At 42.3% G+C, this 19,675-nt stretch overlaps 2 protein-coding genes and 1 pseudogene across 4 annotated transcripts in view; 2 read left to right on the plus strand and 1 right to left on the minus strand.

The window, feature by feature from the left end:
- The window catches only part of SSH2 (slingshot protein phosphatase 2), a 242,815-nt gene extending 240,046 nt beyond the window's left edge, over positions 1–2,769 (minus strand). For both annotated transcript variants that reach the window (XM_082861024.1, XM_082861023.1), the window contains exon 1: positions 2,627–2,769. In XM_082861024.1, the coding sequence (XP_082717150.1) occupies positions 2,627–2,689 (63 nt within the window). In that variant the 5' untranslated portion in view covers positions 2,690–2,769. The remainder of the gene's footprint in view (positions 1–2,626) is intronic.
- Positions 2,463–19,675, plus strand: part of EFCAB5 (EF-hand calcium binding domain 5) — a gene marked incomplete at its 3' end in the record, with an annotated part of 113,548 nt that continues 96,335 nt past the window's right edge. Inside the window, 3 exon segments of the mRNA XM_082861027.1 lie at positions 2,463–2,657; positions 19,292–19,319; positions 19,322–19,374. Of these exon segments, the coding sequence (XP_082717153.1) occupies positions 2,478–2,657; positions 19,292–19,319; positions 19,322–19,374 (261 nt within the window). The 5' untranslated portion in view covers positions 2,463–2,477.
- On the plus strand, positions 10,371–12,194 carry LOC309975653 (elongation factor 1-alpha 1-like; annotated as a pseudogene). Its single transcript has one exon. The product of its transcript is annotated as an elongation factor 1-alpha 1-like (transcript).

A 19,675-nucleotide genomic window follows, 5' to 3' on the forward strand; every position in this document is an offset into this window, starting at 1 on the left:
CTGATAGATAGGGTCAATATCTTAGATAGGGTCAATATCTTATACATCTTGATACTATAATAGTCATTCACACCCAGTAGATGATCAATAGATTTGTTTAATCTCTAATGAAAGAACACTGAAGAGCTGACGGTATTAAAATGTCTTACCTCCTACAGTGAAAAAGCGTAACAGAATGCTTAATATGATTAATTAAAAAACCCTAAATTTCCAGCCTCACAAAATTAAATCTCTCCTTTTGAGGTTCTGTAGATTCTTTCTGTTCTCTTTTAAAACAAACAACTCAACTTATTCATGCAGCAAGAGATGCAACAGCAAATATATTCAAGTCCGACAGCAGTCAAATACTGGAACACAAGGACCATGAGACAACTCAACTGAAAAAGCTCTGGATAAAGTGGAATAGGAAAACAATTTAAAGGGAAAGGTAACTGGGTCATAGTCATGCTAACAATGCTGACTGTTACACACACATACACACACACACACGCACGTCCCAGGATTCCTTTGCTCCCAGGGCCACATATAAACTGAAATACCCAGGTTACTATAGCAAGTAGATGTAGAAATATCAGCCACTTAGCTCAACAACTGAGCTTACCACATGATCAATTTAATTACCTATGTCAAAAGTGCCTATTAACATACCTCCAGATTCTAAAATAACCAAGTGTTGGCTAATTAAGTTACATCAAGTAGATATGGTACTACTAATCATTCACCTCAAGAAAATTAGTATGATAACGTGATACACATATATTATTATTACAGCATAAACTGCTTCCAACAATGCCCAGGGAAAATCATGTCAATATAATACTGGTTCCTGGTTTGCCTACATGACTCAATTAACCTTCAGTTGCTTTCTCAGCCCAAATCTGGCGTGGTAACCACTTTCTTCCAAAGGTTTACTGGTGGGGTGAATTAAGATGGTCTGATGGTATGTTAGTGACTTTCCAAAAACTAGCATAAAATACCACATATGAGAATAAAGTATATTAAATTTCCATTCCTGTGATACTTGTCTTCAGAGGACCCTTAAATATTTTACTAGCTTTCAAGTGCAGTTATTCTCAAATCACATAATCTTCAGAGTTGGAAAGAGCCCTTTTACCACCTCCTAGGCAAAAGGCCCTCCAGCCTTTGCTTGAACCTTTCAGCAATGGGCACTCACTATTTTGCAAGGCAGTCCACCCCACTGTTACAAAATTCCTCCTTAGAATGATTGGAAATCTGCCTCCCTGAATTTCTTTCTATCCAAGGATCCTAGCTAGTTCTGCTCTCTGGAAACAACACGAAGTAAGGTAACCTCTGAAGTATAATCACTTCTAGAATTAGGATACAGCTGCCAATTTGGTCACACAAAGTGCAAAAGCTAGCTCAGGAAAAAAGAAACCACCACTCTACACAACAAAATTTTGAAATTCAGGAAACTACGTTGAAATTACAAACCAGCACACTTTCAAGACGTCAACACTCACACACACCTCAGTTAACATATACATATGAAGAGTAACCCGAATTTTTACAGTGGAAGGTAGTACAGCGTTTACTGAATACGTTTTTGCAAGTTGAAACCACTACATCCACCAACACAGTTTTTTAAATTACTGTTCTGAAGGAAGTTCAAAATGGTTTTTCCAATTTCTCATATATTCATTCCACTTATTCCCTCTAAAACATCTAGTTTTTTTTTTTTAAGATCCCATTTCCCCCCACTGGTACAATATTTTATTTAAAAAAATAAATATTTTCAGAAAAAAAAAAGGCTAAAAGAATGGAGCGTAAAGGAGTGGGGGTGGGGCGAAGGTAAAGAAGGGCCCAGCAGGAAAAGGCTGGTTACTGGGCATTTTCCTTCTGGAAGCACGCTTCACTGGCACAGGCATCTGAAGTAACGAGCCATACAAACACGACCCAAGAACAAGAACGATCATGAGCAATGAGTGTAAGGCATAAATGTCTGTGAGATGTAAATGAATTGGCACTGGTCATCAAGCAGCGCCAGATGCTTCGGGACCTCGCAGAGGTAAGAGATCCAAAGAGCAGAGACCACGGCCACCCTTTGGAGGAGGGGAGGAGGGGAGAGACCAAGGAGTAACTACCGTTCAGCCGTCCAATGAAGCCCAACGGACAGGGCACAAAAAGACAGCGAGTGACCAGGGTGAAGAAAGACACCCGGAGAGCCCGAAGGGCGTGCGAATACGGAACGGGTCCCTGAAATGGGCGCGGGTAAGGGGATGTGGGTGTGTGTATGGGGCAACGCAGGAGTCCCAGGGTCCTCTCCCCGCAGCGGAGCAACAGAGGGTAAAGGAAGGGGGAGGGTGAAAAGCAAGAATGACTCATTCCCGAAAGGAAGTGCTCAAGCCAGAGGAAGGCATGCCACAGGGGGGGTCGGGGCGAGGACTGTGAGGCGCTAGGTGCTCAGAGTGATGGGGGCACAAATCGACGTTCTGTAGTTCCTGCAGCTCGTCTTTAAGATGGGGGTGTGGGGGGGGGTCGCGGCAGCAGAGTGCCCAGGCCTGGGAAGCGGCGCGGCGCGTGCGCAGTGGCGCTCGGCGGGACCCGCTGAGGCAAAGCGGAGCCGCAGTGACAGAAGCGAGCAGAGCGGCTGCCGGGAAAGACTCACCGAGGCGCAGGGGCTGGAGGTAGTGCTGGGGGTAGGCGACCGCTGGACTGTGACCAAAGCCATCTAGGCGCTGCTGGGCTGTTCCGGGCAGGGCATTCTTGTCCTGAGTGTGGGGGGCGGGAGGGTGACGGAGCCGGGATGAGGCAAGGGGTGTGGGGTGGGGATGAGGGGGGCGGGGAGGAGGAGGAGGAGGAGGAGGAGACCGCGCGAACTGCAGCAGGCTCCGCACCCACCACCGGACTCTCGCAGACTGACGCGCTGAACTGGCGGCTGGCGGGCGGGCGGGCGGGCGATTCGGCAGCTGCGGGGCACAATGAGCGCTCCCAGTGCGCAGGCGCCACCTGTCAGCAACCGCCTCTCCCCTCGGCGCGCGCCGCCGCCTGGCCGTAACCCTTGAGTTGCCGGAAGCCGGCCGGGTGCGTGCGCCAAGGGCCGCCGCCCCCTCCCGGGTTTCCTCCTTGCCTCTGGAATCACGCAGTTTGGCTGCGCCGGGGGCTGTGGAGTGGGTTGGGGGGCGGGGTCTCGCAGCTGAGGGTCGCTGGAGCCCCCACTCCTGAGGGACCACCATTTTCTGAGGTGGGGCGCACAGCTTAACCCACCTTCGTGAGAAGAAACTGAGGTAAAAATCCCGAGGCAAACATGTTTCCGGATGGGAAAGGGCGCCGCGGGGTTTCAAACGCTTTCTCTGAGCGTGGGTGGGGCTTACTGGGCTAGAGACCCTCCCTTTGACCCGGCCCTCGGGGAGGCTTTTTCTGAGCTTTCCCACCCTTCCGTCTCCGACTCGATGTTTTAGGATGAGACTTTTTGAAAGTAAGAAAGATTTGTAATTTTATACCCCGGGAGTCTTTATGGTACCCTCGTGCTTCCTCTATTATCCTGGCCCCTGTCTTAGGACTCATTCATTATTCGTGAGGTGCAGAGAGGCCGAGCGAGCCTGGGAGGCCGAGAAAGCTGGGCTCACGGAGTTGGAAGGGTCCAACCTGCTATTTACCTCCCACTTGCTTCCTGCTGGCAAGAAGTTCTCTTGACTAAACAGGATTTGCTCCTAGGGGTTTCCTCTCCTTCGTCTTTAGATTTCATTATTTCATAGACACATGCGGAATGCCGATTAAATATTTTAAAGAAATCGCTTTCTAAAAGATAAATCAGCTGAACATAAGCCAAGAATGTAATGAAAAATCAAGATTGAAGGTGGGGGGGGGAATCGCACTATGCAAATGCCATTGATTGATTACACAGGGCAAGAGAGTTGACAAAGCTGTTTCTCAATTTGAGTGGATGTGCTGGTAAATACTACCATACATATCAAAGCTGTAAAACACACACATTCAGGAGTTTGCAGTTATTAACCCACCGCCTTATCGCTCAGACTCTCTTGGATCTTATTGCTTCTTTTAAACTGACAGAGCTGTCGTGAGCTCTTTCTGGCCGCTTTATGGTTAAGTGCCACTAGAGCCCTCTGTGCTGAGCCTTTGTTGTCTCCTTGGGGCCCTGTGGTTGAAATAATTAGCAGGGAGGTTCCATCAAGAATCAGACACTGAGGGTCCCTGTACTGTACAGTCCTATGTAGAATGTACTGCAGAGAAGCTAGCTGGTAGGCTTTTGCCCCCTGGTGGTGGTCAAGAGTGCCTGCGAGACAAAATTAAACAAAGATGTATGGTTCACAGATTAAACAATCTGACTTGTGTTTTTCCCAGAGCTACTTAGTAAACAGGAAAAGAGACGACAAAGTTCAGAAGTAAGAACTTTGAACCAAAGCTTAGGAGACCAAACAGGAGGCTATATGCGTAGGCAAGAATTATACATAGCTGAAAGCTGAATGAAGGCAAATAATTGAAACGTGATTTATAAACCAAAGTATCATTCTAGAGAAAAGTATTATTCAAATCAATAGGTCTTAGTAATGTACTTATATGTTAATTTTCTTACTGACTCAGGGACAGCAACACTGATTATCTACTTTTATGTAGCAACATAATCTTAAATTCTTTCGGAAGATGATAATCTTACAGTGTAAGATAATCCTACAGTGGGAAAGAGCACTACCCTAGGAATCAGAGACCTGGCTTCTAGTTCCAGCTCTGTAAAACCTTGAACAAATGGCTTAAACTTTTTGAGCTTTAGTTTCTTCATTTCTGCAACGGAGCTCTAACTCACAGGATTCCTGTGATCAAATGAGAAAAAAAATGTAAAGTGCAATATCAACTGTAAAGCCCCATATGTAATTAAGATAACTTTATTATTCTCATAAGTTTGTTCCAAGTTCAGTGAGCTTTTGCTGAGTGTACCCTATGTGTAGAAAATAGCATCAAGCAGAAAGGTAATAAAAAAAAGAATGAAAAATACATGATTCCATGCCTTTTCTTAACAGTAGGAGAAGTAGATTAGTGGTCAAGACATGTCTCATTTGTATGTAGGTATAGAACATCATTATTCATCACATCTGAGGTGATAAAATCCTGGTCAAAATTGGGATTGTAAGGTACCCAAATTCACATAAGGCTTGTAACAGAAAGTTAATTTATTTACAGGAGAAATATCTCTTCCTGGCATATGCCTTTTAAGGAAACTAAGATTTGGAAATTGTTGGAGCATGTTCATTGATTTATTCACCATTAATTGAGAAAATACCAAGGGTGTATTATACACTAGTCACTGTTTAAAAAACAAAAGTCTATCTACCCCTCATAGCTTGTTAGCAGGAAAAAGCTCATCAAATAATTACAGTAAGGTTTAGTGGTACTGTTGCTTCAGTTGCCTCTGCTAGGCCCCAGAAGTACATACACACACACATATATATATGAGAAGTCTAGATATGTACAAAGTGCTTTAGAAACACAGAAAAGGTCTGGGCAAATAAACGTATGCTTTATGATATTGGATTTCAGGCTTTGCCTACAGATCCCAGTATAGCCACGTCGTGAACTGATCTGGATCACATGTGAGCATTTGCAGTCTATGCTCTCTGCACCATTTATACCCATTCTTTCCTGGGCTCCACCCTGCTTCCTACTTGGTCTTCTGGTGATCTGAGGGAAGAGGTGTCATAATATGCTAGCTGAATTCGAGAAGAGAGAGGCCAAGAGCAGGATTCCCAAAAGAGGGAGCCAAAGAGAAAAGTTCTCCTAGCTCTATTTAGAGCACCTTTCTTCTTCCCACCTGTGATAATGGAGGCCTCCTTGTGCCATTGGAGTTCATTTAACCCTTAACTTGTATTATCACTTCTTCAAGGTGAAATTATAAGGGAGCTTTTGAAATTTCTGAGATCAGCTGGTTCTTAAGCTTTGAGAACCCGATGAAAACTGTTAGCCATCTCTCCAGAAAGATACATTTACATATTTCACACACACACTGAAATCCATTAAGGGGTCCCAGGTTAAGAATCCTGGTTTAAAGGTTAAAGCAGTGCTTCTCAACCTTTTTTCATATCATGACATCTTTAGAAATGATATTGTTCAGCACACTGGGATAAATTAGAGGGGATTTGGAGGCAACAATATGGGGCTTGGTGAAAAAAGTTATTTTCTTTTTATAATTATAATGAGAAAAATAACAAACGTATTTAAGGGTGATATTAAATATTGAATTTGTATAAGCTTCCAAATAAAGTCTCAAAAATTTAATGAAAAACCCGAGATTGCCTCTATAAACATGACATTTTCTATGTAGGGGTTTATGACCGAAATGACTGCGTGTAATTTCTGAACAAGACAGTTTAACAGTGATCAATTAGTAGTCATTATTGATGAGAATTTAGTTCATACAAGTAGGTGATAAATTTAAAATAATTTTCACAACTGTTCAAAATTTGCAAGTATAAATTATGTGTGACTCCAGTAGCTCTTACTTTTTTCCCACTAGAAAATGTAATGTGGTAATATCTTATGATAGCATGACTGGATTTAGAATCCACTCAAACTTTTTCATATTAAGTATATTTTACAAAATAATGACAAAACTCCCATTTGCGGGGTAGGACTGTGTTACGAGAGCAATAATTCTGCAGCTAACTTGGATGTAACTAAAAGGGCACATCAGCCATAAACAAAGGGAAGAATTCAATATATATGAAGAGAGATTAAGAGCTGAGTCCATGAGGAGTATCTGGCAGACTTCCCTGCCTTTCCTGGCCACAGCTTAGGCTCTGAGTCCTGCTCCTTGAGTGCCTGGAGCATGCACTCCTCCAGCAGCTCCAAGGTTCAGTGTTTATGATGAGCAGCAATACACACCACAACTGGCCTCTGAAAGTGATGTCTTAGAGATAGAACATTCCTTTGCTTTGCTTCTTTATTAGAGGATACTTGCTTTAATAAAGCAAGTCCTCCATTGTGTTTGCCTCCTGTGGAACCATGGGGCACACTAGGACGGATCATCAGACTCTGATTCTTTGGGTTACTCTTTGAGAATCCTTAAGTCAAACTGCTTCTGGCCAGGGGTGAATTATGTAGAGGCACCAACCACCATACTCCTTTCAGGCCACTCCTAGGGCTGAATAGATAACTATCTTGCAGTACGTCTGTAACTGATTGATCACAGGCCAAATGAAGTATGTCATTTAAAAGACTGTATAGCTAAGCTTGTTAAAATGTGGGGGGGGGGGGAAATCATTCTTTATAATCCAACCCCTTACATTTGAAATGACTAGTTACAAATTATAAAACAAGTAGAAATATATAGAGATAGAATATAAAATAGCTAAGAGTGAGTGGAGTATGATTGAGTCATGTATTGCCTCTACCTGGTTGTAATTCTTCTTAAATTTTAATAATCTTATACTAATTTATTGATAGTCAGTGTCCAGATAGGAGATAAAATTCACACCAGTTATTTGAACAGATAATTTAACAAGAATTGTTAACTAGGTATGAAGTTAAGTAGGTGACTGAAAAACTGAAAAGAGAAATCTAAGGTGTGACAGAGGTAGCAACTGTTATTACCTTTAGGACTGAAAAACAACCTAAACAAAGGAATTAAAGGGGAAAAAATTACAGACTTGGAGGAGTGAGCCCACAGAGCTGAAACTCAGGTCTCTGAGAAGAAGACACTGCCTGGCTGCCGTTGGTATCTCTGAGCTTAGATGGGGTGCTCCATGGGACCCAGCAGTCTGGGGCCCAGACCTCTGCAGCAGGAACACTGGCTGGCTGATGTCAATGAAAACTACAAAACTTTAGAAAAACTGCAAACTGGATTCAGCTGCTGCTACCAGGTTAAAGAAGCATAGCTGGAGTGAAGCACACTGGAACCAAAACACCACAGGAAGCAGTCGTGAGGTAGACAGGAAGGAACAAGTCTCTTGTCCTTCCTCAGCCTTGTGGTCTCCATCTGATGCCCCCAATTAGCAGAGCTTAACAGAGCCAGCTGGCAAGGCAAAGATATGTGGTTTTCATACTCCAGCTCCAGCATGAAAGAAAAGTACAAAAGGGTGAATTTGGAGCTGAGAAAATAATCTAATAACTGGCACTTGGCTGATGTAGAAATTGATACCAGAAGTGGAATTTATCTTCCATCCGTTGGTTTTGCATATATTTCATGAAGACAGTTAAAGACCTTGCTCCTTTTGTTCCCTGGATCCAATCAGCATAATATCATCAATGTACTGGACCAACTTAATGCTGATTGGAAGGTGAAGATGCTCAGTATCTCTGTGGACTATATTATGGCAGAGAGCAGGAAAATTGATGTAGCCATGGGGCAAGACTGTGAAGTTATATTGTTGGCCCTGCCAAGTAAAAGCAAATTGCTTTTGGTGTTTCTTGCCAATTTGTGTGGAGAAATAAGCATTTGCTGGATCACTAGCTGCATACCAAGTGGCACTGGCTGTGTTGATTTGCTCCAGTAAAGTTACTACATATGGAAGAGCAGCTGCAATTAGAGGCATCACCTGATTAAATTTATAATCACCCACACTCATTCTCCAAGATCCATCTGCCTTCTTCACAGGCCTAACAGGTAAATTAAATTGGCGTGAGATAGATTTCATCACTCCTGCTTCCTTTAACCTTTATTGGTGTCACTAATCTCTATAATCCCCCATTCTGCCATCCCAAGGAAGCAATAATTTTTGTTTACTCTTCTGGTGTATGGGGGAGGTGGGAGGGGGTTCCCAAGGGCTTCAACTTGGCTCTTCATTGTCCTTATTCCAGGATCAAAGAACCAATATGGAAATTCTGCCAGTTACCAGGTATCTATTCTAATTATACATCCAGGAGCTGGTGAAATCACCGCAGAGTGGTTCTGTGGGCCTACTCTGCCCACTGTGATACAAACTTGAGTTAAGGGGACTTCCCTGGTGGCGCAGTGGTTAAGAATCTGCCTGCCAATGCAGGGGACATGGGTTTGATCCCTGGTCCAGGAAGATCCCACATGCCGGGGAGCATCTAAGCCTGTGCACCACAACTACTGAAGCCGGCACACCTGGAGTCCATGCTCTGCAACGAGAAGCCTGCGCACCACAAGGAAGAGTAGCCCCGGCTCACAACTAGAGAAAACCCATGCGCGGCAATGAAGACCCAACGCAGCCAAAAATAAATAAATAAATTTAAAAAAGCAAAACACAAACCAGTTAAGACTCCATCTCTCACCTGTCCAATACAGGCCCCACTTAAACTGGTGGAATGCATTTGGGTCCCCAGAAATTAACACCAATTAATGCCAATGTTTAGAAGTCCCTGAAATACCTGAATATTAATCTTTTTCCTCATTACACAGTCATTTTAGAAAATGGCCTAAGGTCTTTGTGGAGAAGACTTGGAGGAAGATTTTCAGTATATGCTATGGTAGTGCTGCAGAATCCTTCCTTAAGGGGATCCAGCCTGCCCTTTCAATTAAGAGGCTCAGCTCTGGAAACTGGGTGAGAGAAGTCAGAACTCTCCACTATGGTGACTAAAGTCATATTTTTGGCTACCATGTATAGATTTTTAAATATTATGTGTAGATGATCAATACTTTGTTAGGCTGCCCATCTATTTTAATCCTGGGACCACCATAATCATTTAGCTGAATGTCAAAAAATAATCTGATTACCACTGTATCTCTACTTCTCTTTATGGTAAATGTGCCTGCCTTGTCTTTGGTGGATAAACACTGACATCTGGCTTCTGCTGCCTGAAATGGGTCATCCCATCATGCCTTGCCTACAGAAGAAAGCCAACATAGAGCTTTTCAAGGATATAAGTACTCCCACTCACTAATGTATTTTTCAGTGCTTTAGTAAAGGGACACCCCCCAAGTTCTCTTGGAGAATATACTTGTGGGGAGTGGATATGCAAGTCAAAATGTGATAAATCTACTCCAACATTCCCATACCCCTAAGACTTTGGATTCCTCTTACATTATCCAAGGAAGTTCCAGTATCTCCACTTAATTAAACATAGGCCACTATGGAGTCCAAGTTTCAGTGAACTTACCAAGTAAATAGTGAGTGTCACTTCCAGCTGTAGGTGCTAATACATTAAATCCTTAATTTCTGATGCAGGTACCCATATCAATAAATTCCAGCCAACCCAGTATTATATTTTGTGCTCCTTCCTTTAACTCCCTTATAATATACTCATGTATGTTCCCTGGGCTTCTGCCACTAAACAAGAAAATAATGAAAATATTTTGCCATAAAACCTATTTCCACTTGGTTAGACTTTGTATTTGCCCTGCTGGAGCATTTTAATATCTGATTTTAGCTTTTTTCGCAATGGGTTTGCCACCAGGACACAGGTGTCATGAAAACCACCGCTAAATTTAAGCCACAATGGGAAAGGAGAAGCCTCACATCAACATCACTGTGGACATGTAGATCTGGGCAAGTCTACCACTACTGGCCATCTGATCTATAAATATGGTGGGATCGACAAAAGAACCATCGAAAAGTTCAGGAAGGAGGCTGCTGAGATGGGAAAGGGCTCCTTCAAGTATGCCTGGATCTTGGACAAACTGAAAGCTCAATGTGAGTATGCTATCACCATTGATATCTCCCTGTGGAAATTCGAGACCAGCAAGTACTATGTGACCATAATTGATGCCCCAGGACACAGAGACTTTATTAAAGACACGATTACAGGTGCATCTCAGGCTGATTGTGCTGTTCTGATTGATGCTGCTGGCACTGGTGAATTTGAAGCCAGTATCTCCAAGAACGGGCAGACCCGTGAGTATGCTCTTCTGGCTTATACTCTGGGTGTGAAAGAACTAATTGCTGGCATTAACAAAATGGATTCCACTAAGCCACTCTATAGCCAGAAGAGCTGAGAGGAAATTGTTAAGGAAGTCAGCATCTACATTCAGAAAATTGGCTACCACCCCAACACAGTAGCATTGGTGCCAATTTCTGGGTGGAATGGTGGCACCATGCTGGAGCCAAGTGCTAACCTGCTTTGGTTCAAGGGATAGAAAGTCACCCATAAAAATGACAATGCCAGTGGAACCATGCTGCTTGAAGCTCTGGATTGCATCCTGCCACCAGCATGTCCAACTGACAAGCCCCTCCAGTATGTCTACAAAATTGGTGGTATTGGTATTGTCCCTGTGGGTCGAGTGGAGACTGGTGTTCTCAAACCGGGCATGGTGGTCACCTTTGCTCCAGTCAACGTTAAAACTGAAGTGAAATCTATTGAAATGCACCATGAAGCTTTGAGTGAAGCCCTTCCTGGGGTCAGTATGGGCTTCAGTGTCAAGAACGTGTCTGTCAAAGATGTTTGTCGCGGCAGTGTGGCTGATGACAGCAAAAATGACCCACTGATGGAATCAGTGGGCTTCACAGCTCAGGTGATTATCTTGAACCAACCAGGCCAACTCAGTGCTGAATATGCACCTGTGCTGGATTGTCACACAGCTCACATTGCTTGCAAGTTTTCTGAGCTGAAGAAGATTGATCATCGTTCCGGGAAAAAGCTGGAAGGTGGGCCCAAATTCTTGAAATCCAGTGATGCTGCCATCATTGATATAGTTCCTGGCAAGCCCGTGTGTGTTGAGAGCCTCTCTGACTATCCTCCTCTGGGTCATTTTGCTATTCGCGACATGAGACAGACGATTGCTGTGGGTGTTATCAAAGTAGTGGACAAAAAAAAAAAAAGTGGGCAAGAAGGCAGCTGCAGCTGGCAAGGTTATCAAGTCTGCCCAGAAAGCTCAGAAGGCTACATGAATGTTATCTCCAATACCTGCCACCCCAGTCTTAATCCGTGGTGGAAGAACGGTCTTAGGACTGTTCACTTCAGTTGGCCATTTAATAGTAAAAGACTGCATCACAAAACCTTCAGAAGGAAAGGAGAATATTTCGTCAACCATTTGTTTTATGTGTGGCAGTTTTTCCTTTATTTTATTTTATTTTTCATTTTTTAATTTTTATTGGAGTATAGTTCATTTACAATGTTGTGTTAGTTTCAGGTGTACAGCACAGTGAATCAGTTATACATATACCTATATCCACTCTTTTTTTTTAGATTCTTTTCCCATGTAGGCCATTACAGAATATTGAGTAGAGTTCTCTGTGCTATACAGCAGGTTCTTATTAGTTATCAGTTTTATATATAGTAGTGTGTATATGTCAATCCCAATCTCCCAATTTATCCCTCCCCATCCCCATTCCCTGGTAACCATAAGTTTGTTTTCTACATCTGTGACTCTACTTCTGTTTTGTAAACAAGTTCATTTGTACCCTTTTTTTTAGATTCCACATATAAGTGATATCACATGATATTTGTCTTTCTGTGTCTGACTTACTTCACTCAGTATGACAATCTCTAGGTCCATCCATGTTGCTGCAAATGGCATTACTTTGTTCTTTTTTATAGCTGAGTAATATTCCATTGTATATATGTAGCACATCTTCTTTATCCATTCCTCTGTTGATGGACATTTAGTTGCTTCCTCATCCTGGCTATCGTAAATAGTGCTGCAATAAACACTGGGGCGCATGTATCTTTTTGAATTATTATTTCCTCCAGGTATATGCCCAGGAGTGGGATTGCTGGGGTATGTGGTATGTGTGGCAGTTTTAAGTTAGCTTTTAAAATCAGTACTTTTTTTTTGCGGTACGCGGGCCTCTCACTGTTGTGGCCTCTCCCGTCTCGGAGCACAGGCTCTGGACGCGCAGGCTCAGCGGCCATGGCTCATGGGCCCAGCCGCTTCGCGGCATGTGGGATCTTCCCGGACCGGGGCATGAACCCGTGTCCCCTGCATTGGCAGGCAGACCCTCAACCACTGCGCCACCAGGGAAGCCCTAAAATCAGTACTTTTTTATGGAAACAACTTGACCAAAAATCTGTCACAGAATTTTGAAACCCATTGAAACAAAGTTTAATGAGAAAATAAAAAGACCTGATTTGAGTTAACGAATCTACTATAAGTAAGAGGTGGTTGTGGTGAGTCTTGAGCAAAATGGGCATCCTCTTGCAAGGCAGTTGCCCCAGATGATACTATTACAAAATTTTCAATTAAGAGGATATTCTTCACAAATACAAGAGGACAAACTGCTTTCACTGTCAAAAAAGGCTCAAAGTGACTCAGAAGTTTGAGATTATCAGTCTCCTAGTCCAACTAAATGTCCCCATTCCAAATTTCAGGGTACTCCTTCCCAATCAATCCCTCAATTTTGACATGAATAACTTGGCTGGAATTTGAATTCAATTAATATTGTAATTCTGCAACCCATAATTCTTGATTAATTGACTCTTTTATCATTAAACGATGACTTCCTTTGTCTCTTATTATAGTTTTTGGCTTAAAGTCTATTTTGTCTGATGTAAGTATAGCTATCTCTGCTCTCTTTCGGTTTTCACTTGCCTGGAATATCTTTTTCCATCCCTTCACTTTGAGCCTATGTGTATCCTTAAAGCTGATGTGAGTCTCTTATAAGCAGCATATAGTTGGGTCTTGGTTTTTTATCCATCCAGCCACTCTATGCATTTAGATGGAGAATTTAATCCATTTTATTGATAGGTGAGAACTTTTATTAATCAACATCTAATTAAATGTCATCTTATTGTTTTCTGGCTGTTTTGTAATTCTTTTGTTTCTTTCTTCCTGTCTTACTGCCTTCCTTTGTGAATTGATGATTTTCTGCAGTGGTATGCTTTGATTCCATTCTCTTTATCTTTTGTGCATCTACTATAGGTTATTGCTTTGTGGTTACCATGAGGCTTACATAAAACACCTTATAGATACAATGGTTTATTTTAAACTGATGACAACTTAATTTCGATCACATACAGAAACTCTACCTTTCTATATCCTCCCCCCATCTTATATTTTTGATGCCACAGTTTACATCTTTTTATATTGGATATCCAATAGCAAATTATTGTTTGCAAAGCTATAGTTATTTTTAATACTTGTGTCCTTTAACCTTTATTCTAGAGTTAAGTGATGAACACACCACCATATTACAGTATTGGAATATTCCGAATCTGACTGTATAGTTATACTTACCAGTGTGTTTTCATGTTACTAATTAGTGTCCTTTCATTTCAGCTTGAAGAACACCTTTTAGCATTTCTTGTAAGACAGTTCTGGTGGGGGTGAGCTCCCCTCAGCTTTTATTTTTCTGGGAAAGATTTTATCTCTCTTTCATTTCTTTTTATTTATTTATTTAAATTTTTAAAAGATTTTTTTGATGTGGACCACTTTTTTTAAAGTCTTTATTGAATTTGTTACAATATTCCTTCTGTTTTATGTTTTGGTTTTTTGGCCACGAGACATGTGGGATCTTAGCTCCCCGACCAGAGATCGAACCCGCACCCCCCTGCATTGGAAGGCAAAGTCCTAACCACTGGACCACCAGGGAAGTCCCTCTCTCTTTCATTTCTGAGGATAACTTTGCCAGATAGAATATTCTTGGTTGACAGGTTTTTGGGGTTTTTTTTTTTTCTTTCAGCACTTTGAATATGTCATCCTACTCTCTCCTGGCCTGTAAGGTTTCTGCTGAGAAATCCTGTGATAGTCTTATGGGGTTCCTTTGTAAGTGGCAAACTTCTTTTCTATTGCTTCTTTCAAGATTTTCTCTTTGTCTTTGATTTTGACAGTTTTATTACAATGTGTCTTGGAGAAGATCTCTTTGAGTTGAATTTGTTTGCAGACCTATGAGCTTCATGAACTTGGATGTCCAAATCTCTCTTCAGATTTGTGAAGTTCTCAGACATTATTTGGGGGGGGGCTGTTAAGGATTCTACATATTAATTTGTGGGGACATGGTGGAGGTTGCACATACAAACATTTAGTATATAATAAGAAGAAAGTTAATGGACCAGGAAGGAGACTTGAAGATGGAAGTATGAGATTTTCTAATCACTTGGAGAAGTTGAGACAACAGCAGTTAATTGGAGAGGTCAAACTTATACCACTGTATTTTTATGGCAGGCTGGTGGTATAGGTCAGACATTATTTTTCAAAAAGTTTTCTGCCCCTTTCTCCCCTTCCTTAGACTCTCATATTGTATAGATTGTTTCTCTTAATGGTGTCCCATAAGTCCCATAGGCTTTCTTCATTCCCCTTCAGTTTTTTCTTTTTTTCTCCACCAGCTGAATATTTTCAAATGATCTGTGTTTGAGGTTACCGATTCTTTCTTCTGCTTGGTTTAGTCTTGTCTACTGAATTATTCATTTCAGTCATTGTATTCTTCAGCTCCAAAATTTCTGTTTGGTTCTCTTTTTTTGTTTTCTCTTTGTGGAACTTATCATTTCATTCTTGTATCATTTCCCTTATTTCATTAAATTGTTTACCTGTGTTCTCTTGTAGCTCTCTGAGCATCTTTAGAACAATTATTTTGAATTCTTTATCAAGCAATTTGTGAATCTCCACTTCCCATTACTGGAAGTTTACTGTGTTCCTTTGGTAGTGTCATGTTTCTCCGATGTTTTGTGATCCCTGTAGTTTTTGTAGGTGTCTGTGCATTTGAAGAAGCAGTTACCTCTTTCAGACTTTATGGACTGACTTTGGTATGGAAAGACTTTCATCTGCGGGCAGGCACATGCTGGAACATGCTGTGACCCTGGGTCTAGTGGTGCGGGGTGCAAAGTGTGAGGGCATGTAACATCTCCGAATGATGGGGAGGGGCGTGATGTCTTGTTGGCTCAGCAGCTGGGGTTCATGACGTCAACAACCGCATAATCTTTGGTGAGAGCTGTAGGCAGTCCACAGTGGCTTCAAGGACTGTTGGAGTCTTTAACAGTACCTCCAGTCCAGTGGCTAGGGATCAGGCCAGGCAGTGGTGGTGTCCAGAGCCAGTGGTATGCACAGGCTTGGCTGCAGGGCTAGTTGTGGGGACTGGCTGCAGAGGCACAGTGGCAGGGGCTGGGGCCAACTGGGGGTGCACAAGCAGCTGCAGTGGCCCTGGCTGTCAGTGTGTCCTTGAGTGACAATGGGGCTAGCTGAAGGCACATGCTGGGCAGTGGTGGCCAGTGACGGGAGTTGAGGCTGGTGTCTTGCAGGTACACAACTGTAAGGTTAACTGCAGGTAAGCAGAGCCATGCAAGCCAGTGACAGGTGTCCACATTGAATCCAGGCCCTCCAGCAGCTATGGGGGCCTTGGCTGTTGGTGTACACTTGTGGGGCCATAGGGGCTTGCTGTGGGCATGTGCACAGCTGTAGCGGCTGGTAGTGGGAGTCAGGCCAGCAGTGTGCAGGTGCACAGCTGCAGTAGTCTCCTGCCATTCTCAGCAGTTATCAGTATCTTTCACTGGCTCTTCTTTCTTAGCCCTACTTTTAAGTGTTCATCAACAAGGGTTTATTTTCAGCTTTTTTTTTTCCTTCTCTTAGCTGTTATTGGGTGAGCCCCACTAGCATCCTCCTACAAATGTATCTTTCTATCAATACCCAGGGGTTCAAGACTCACAAGAAATCCAGGTAAATGACATTTCTTATCCTCTATGAGTCTGAGAAATCAGAATGATGTATGATTTCTCTCATACTGAGAAACTCCTTCCTCGAGGATAATTGGCTACTCTTTCACATGTGACTGACAGTCTTACTAATGAAGATGCTATTGGCATTTCCCTGGTGGTCCAGTGGCTAAGACTCCATGCTCCCAATGCAGGGGGCCTGGGTTCGATCCCTGGTCAGGGAACTAGATCTCTCATGCCACAACTAAGAGTTCGAATGCCGCAACTAAAGATCCTGCATGCCGCAACTAAGACCCAATGCAGCCAAATAAATATTTTTTAAAATGCTATCAAGCAGGTGTCTTAAATGTAATACCTTCAAACTCAAACTCATATCATTCCTCAAACCTGTTTTCCTCTCCTTTCCTTATTTCACTTAATGGCATCATCATCCATTCAGCCTTCTAAATATTAAAAAACGCTCAGTGAGCCTTAACTACTCCTCTTTCACTCCTTAGATCTAATTATGCCCCCAGTCCTGATCATTCTATCTGTTGTAAATAGTTTGGGTTCCCTCAGAACAGACCCTGGTCCAAGGAGTTGAGTGCAAGTTTATTTGGGTGGAAACAATGGTAAGGGAGTAGGGAAGTAGACTACAGTCAGGGGCATTCATCTCAGGTGCAACATTTAAGGTACAAAATTTACCTTCATTCTATCTTCCCCCCCTCTTTCACACTTCCAGTCTTTGCCGGCAGAGTCAACTTTTTAAAAACACCGATTTCATCGCATCTTGTCCTATGCTTAAAAAGCACAAAATAAAATCCAAACTCCTTGATTTATTGTGAAAAGTTACCTTTTTAGCCTCATCTTCTGCCACTTTCTATTATATAACTATGCTCTGCTATGAATGCTTCAAACACTTTTTGAACTTTTATACTCCAGCGTATAATGTTCCTTCTGCCTCAAATACTCTTTCCCCCCTCCTTTACACACACACAAAGTCTTATTAGTCACTTAAAATCTAGCTTGGAAATCTATTTTTCTGTGAAATCTTCCCTGACCTCCCTGAGAAAATTAATTGCCATTCCTCTGTGTTCCTTAATATTTTGTATGTACCTCTGCTTTTTTTTCTTTAATTTATTCATTTATTTAATTTTTGGCTGCATTGGGTCTTTGCTGCTGCACGCGGGCTCTCCCCAGTTGCAGCGAGCGAGGGCCACTCCCCGTTGCAGGGAACAGGCTTCTCATTGTGGTGGCCTCTCTTGCTGCGGAGCACAGGCTCTAGGCACGCGGGCTTCAGTAGTTGTGGCACACGGGCTTCAGTAGTTGTGGCTCACGGGCTCTAGAGCGCAGGCTCAGTAGTTGTGGCGCACGGGCCCAGTCGCTCCGCGGCATGTGGGATCCTCCCGGACCAGGGCCCGAACCCATGTCCCCTGCATCGGCAGGCGGACTCTCAACCACTGCGCCACCAGGGAAGCCCCTGTACCTCTGCTTTTGCACGTACAGATGGAATTGCATCTGTTTATCCCTTTTTCCTCTCACTAAACTAGGAACTCTACAAAAGCAGATCCTATCCATCTTTTTAACCCCAAAGTCTGCCTGCATATAGAAGGCACCCAGTAAAGGTTTACTGAGTTGAATTTATCTGGGTGCATCCAAACAAAACAAATTTTAAAAGAAATGGGGGGACTTCCCTGGTGGTCCAGTGGGTAAGACTCTGCGCTCCCAGTGCAGGGGGCCTGGGTTCGATCCCTGGTGGGGGAACTAGATCCCGCATGCCTGCTGCAACTAAGAGTCTGCGGGCTGCAATGAAGATCCCACGTGCCGCAGCAAAGATCCCATGTGCTGCAACTAAGACCCGGCACAGCCTAAATAAATAAATAAAAATAAGTAAATCTTAAAAGAAATGTGAGGAAGCTTTTTAGCAATTTCAGGAGATGGACACCAGAAGCAAAAACAGCAGTCTGTGAAAATGTACAATTGGGACCTATCAAAGAAATCTACTGTGTATTATTTATTATTTATGAATTGCTTCAAAAAGGCTTTGAGGCAGGCATTTTTGTGTTGGAAGCTGTTGTCTCCAAAGGCCATACTTTTGGTTCATTCAAGCAGAACATATGTTGATAAAAAGAAAAGTGAATACTCTAGCACATTATAAATAATACCATTTCAAATTAAGAAGTCCCTAGATTGTAACTGCCCTAGCAGCAGAGGCCATGTATATAAAATGTATTACTTTTTACATAGAACCTAGCTTAAATATACACAAAGTCTTAAATATACACAAAGTCTTACATGATTTTTGACACAACAGTGATTTTGATCATCTGTGACTGAATCTATAGTCATTTGCAATTGAAGTAGGGGATGTGGTAATTATCCATTTTTACTCCTTAGCATAAATAAATAAACCAGATAAATCTCATTCCTCTCAGAACTCCCCCCTCCAAAAATACTTTTTAGCAAGGTGATTATTCTAATGTCTGTCTTTCTCACATGAATTAAATAGCAATCAAAGTTTCATTTCACCTCACTTTGTAATTTCAAAAACTAATGAGGATGATGGTAATGTTTTAAAAATTCAGTTGCATTGCTGTTGCTGTTTTTTTAAACACTAATGGTGATGATTACTGTGGTGACTTTTCCTATCTCCCTGAACCCTGGCCTAGCACTAATCGAGCTTTGATCAGTAACCACAGTAATAACAGTAGTACAGTCAGAAGTTTAGCAGCTGAGAACTTATTATCATTCAGTAGAATGGTGGGATGAGGTTGGGTGGGGGGAGATTTTGATCTTCCAGAGTATTTCTGTTTGTTAATATTTTCTTTCTCTCTTTTTGTTATAAATAGTGGTCTGGTAATACTTTTCCTTACCATTTGGTGATATCTTTTAGTGGTCCAGATGAGTGAGTTGACATCTCAAGAGGAACCCAAACCTGCTCAGGTACCTGGTCTACATAGGTTTCTAACCATTTAGCCATGAGAGGATTTGAGATTCAACATTTTTGGGAAAATGGAGATGCAATATCATATTCTGTCATTGAATTATTTCTCTTTTTAGTTGAACTTTTCTGCATGAAGTTTTGACAAAAATGGGGTCAGCTAATAGTTGAGTCACAGTGGCCTGCTTCCAGTTGCTTTGTATTCTTTATACCTAACAAGTCTAATACTGTTTGAGTTTGCTAATACAACTACTTTATGTGATTTTATTTGGTGTGATGTTTACTCATTATGTGAATTATTTT

Source organism: Leucopleurus acutus (assembly GCF_964270905.1).
Source record: "Leucopleurus acutus genome assembly, chromosome: 19".
Taxonomy (NCBI): domain Eukaryota; kingdom Metazoa; phylum Chordata; class Mammalia; order Artiodactyla; family Delphinidae; genus Leucopleurus; species Leucopleurus acutus.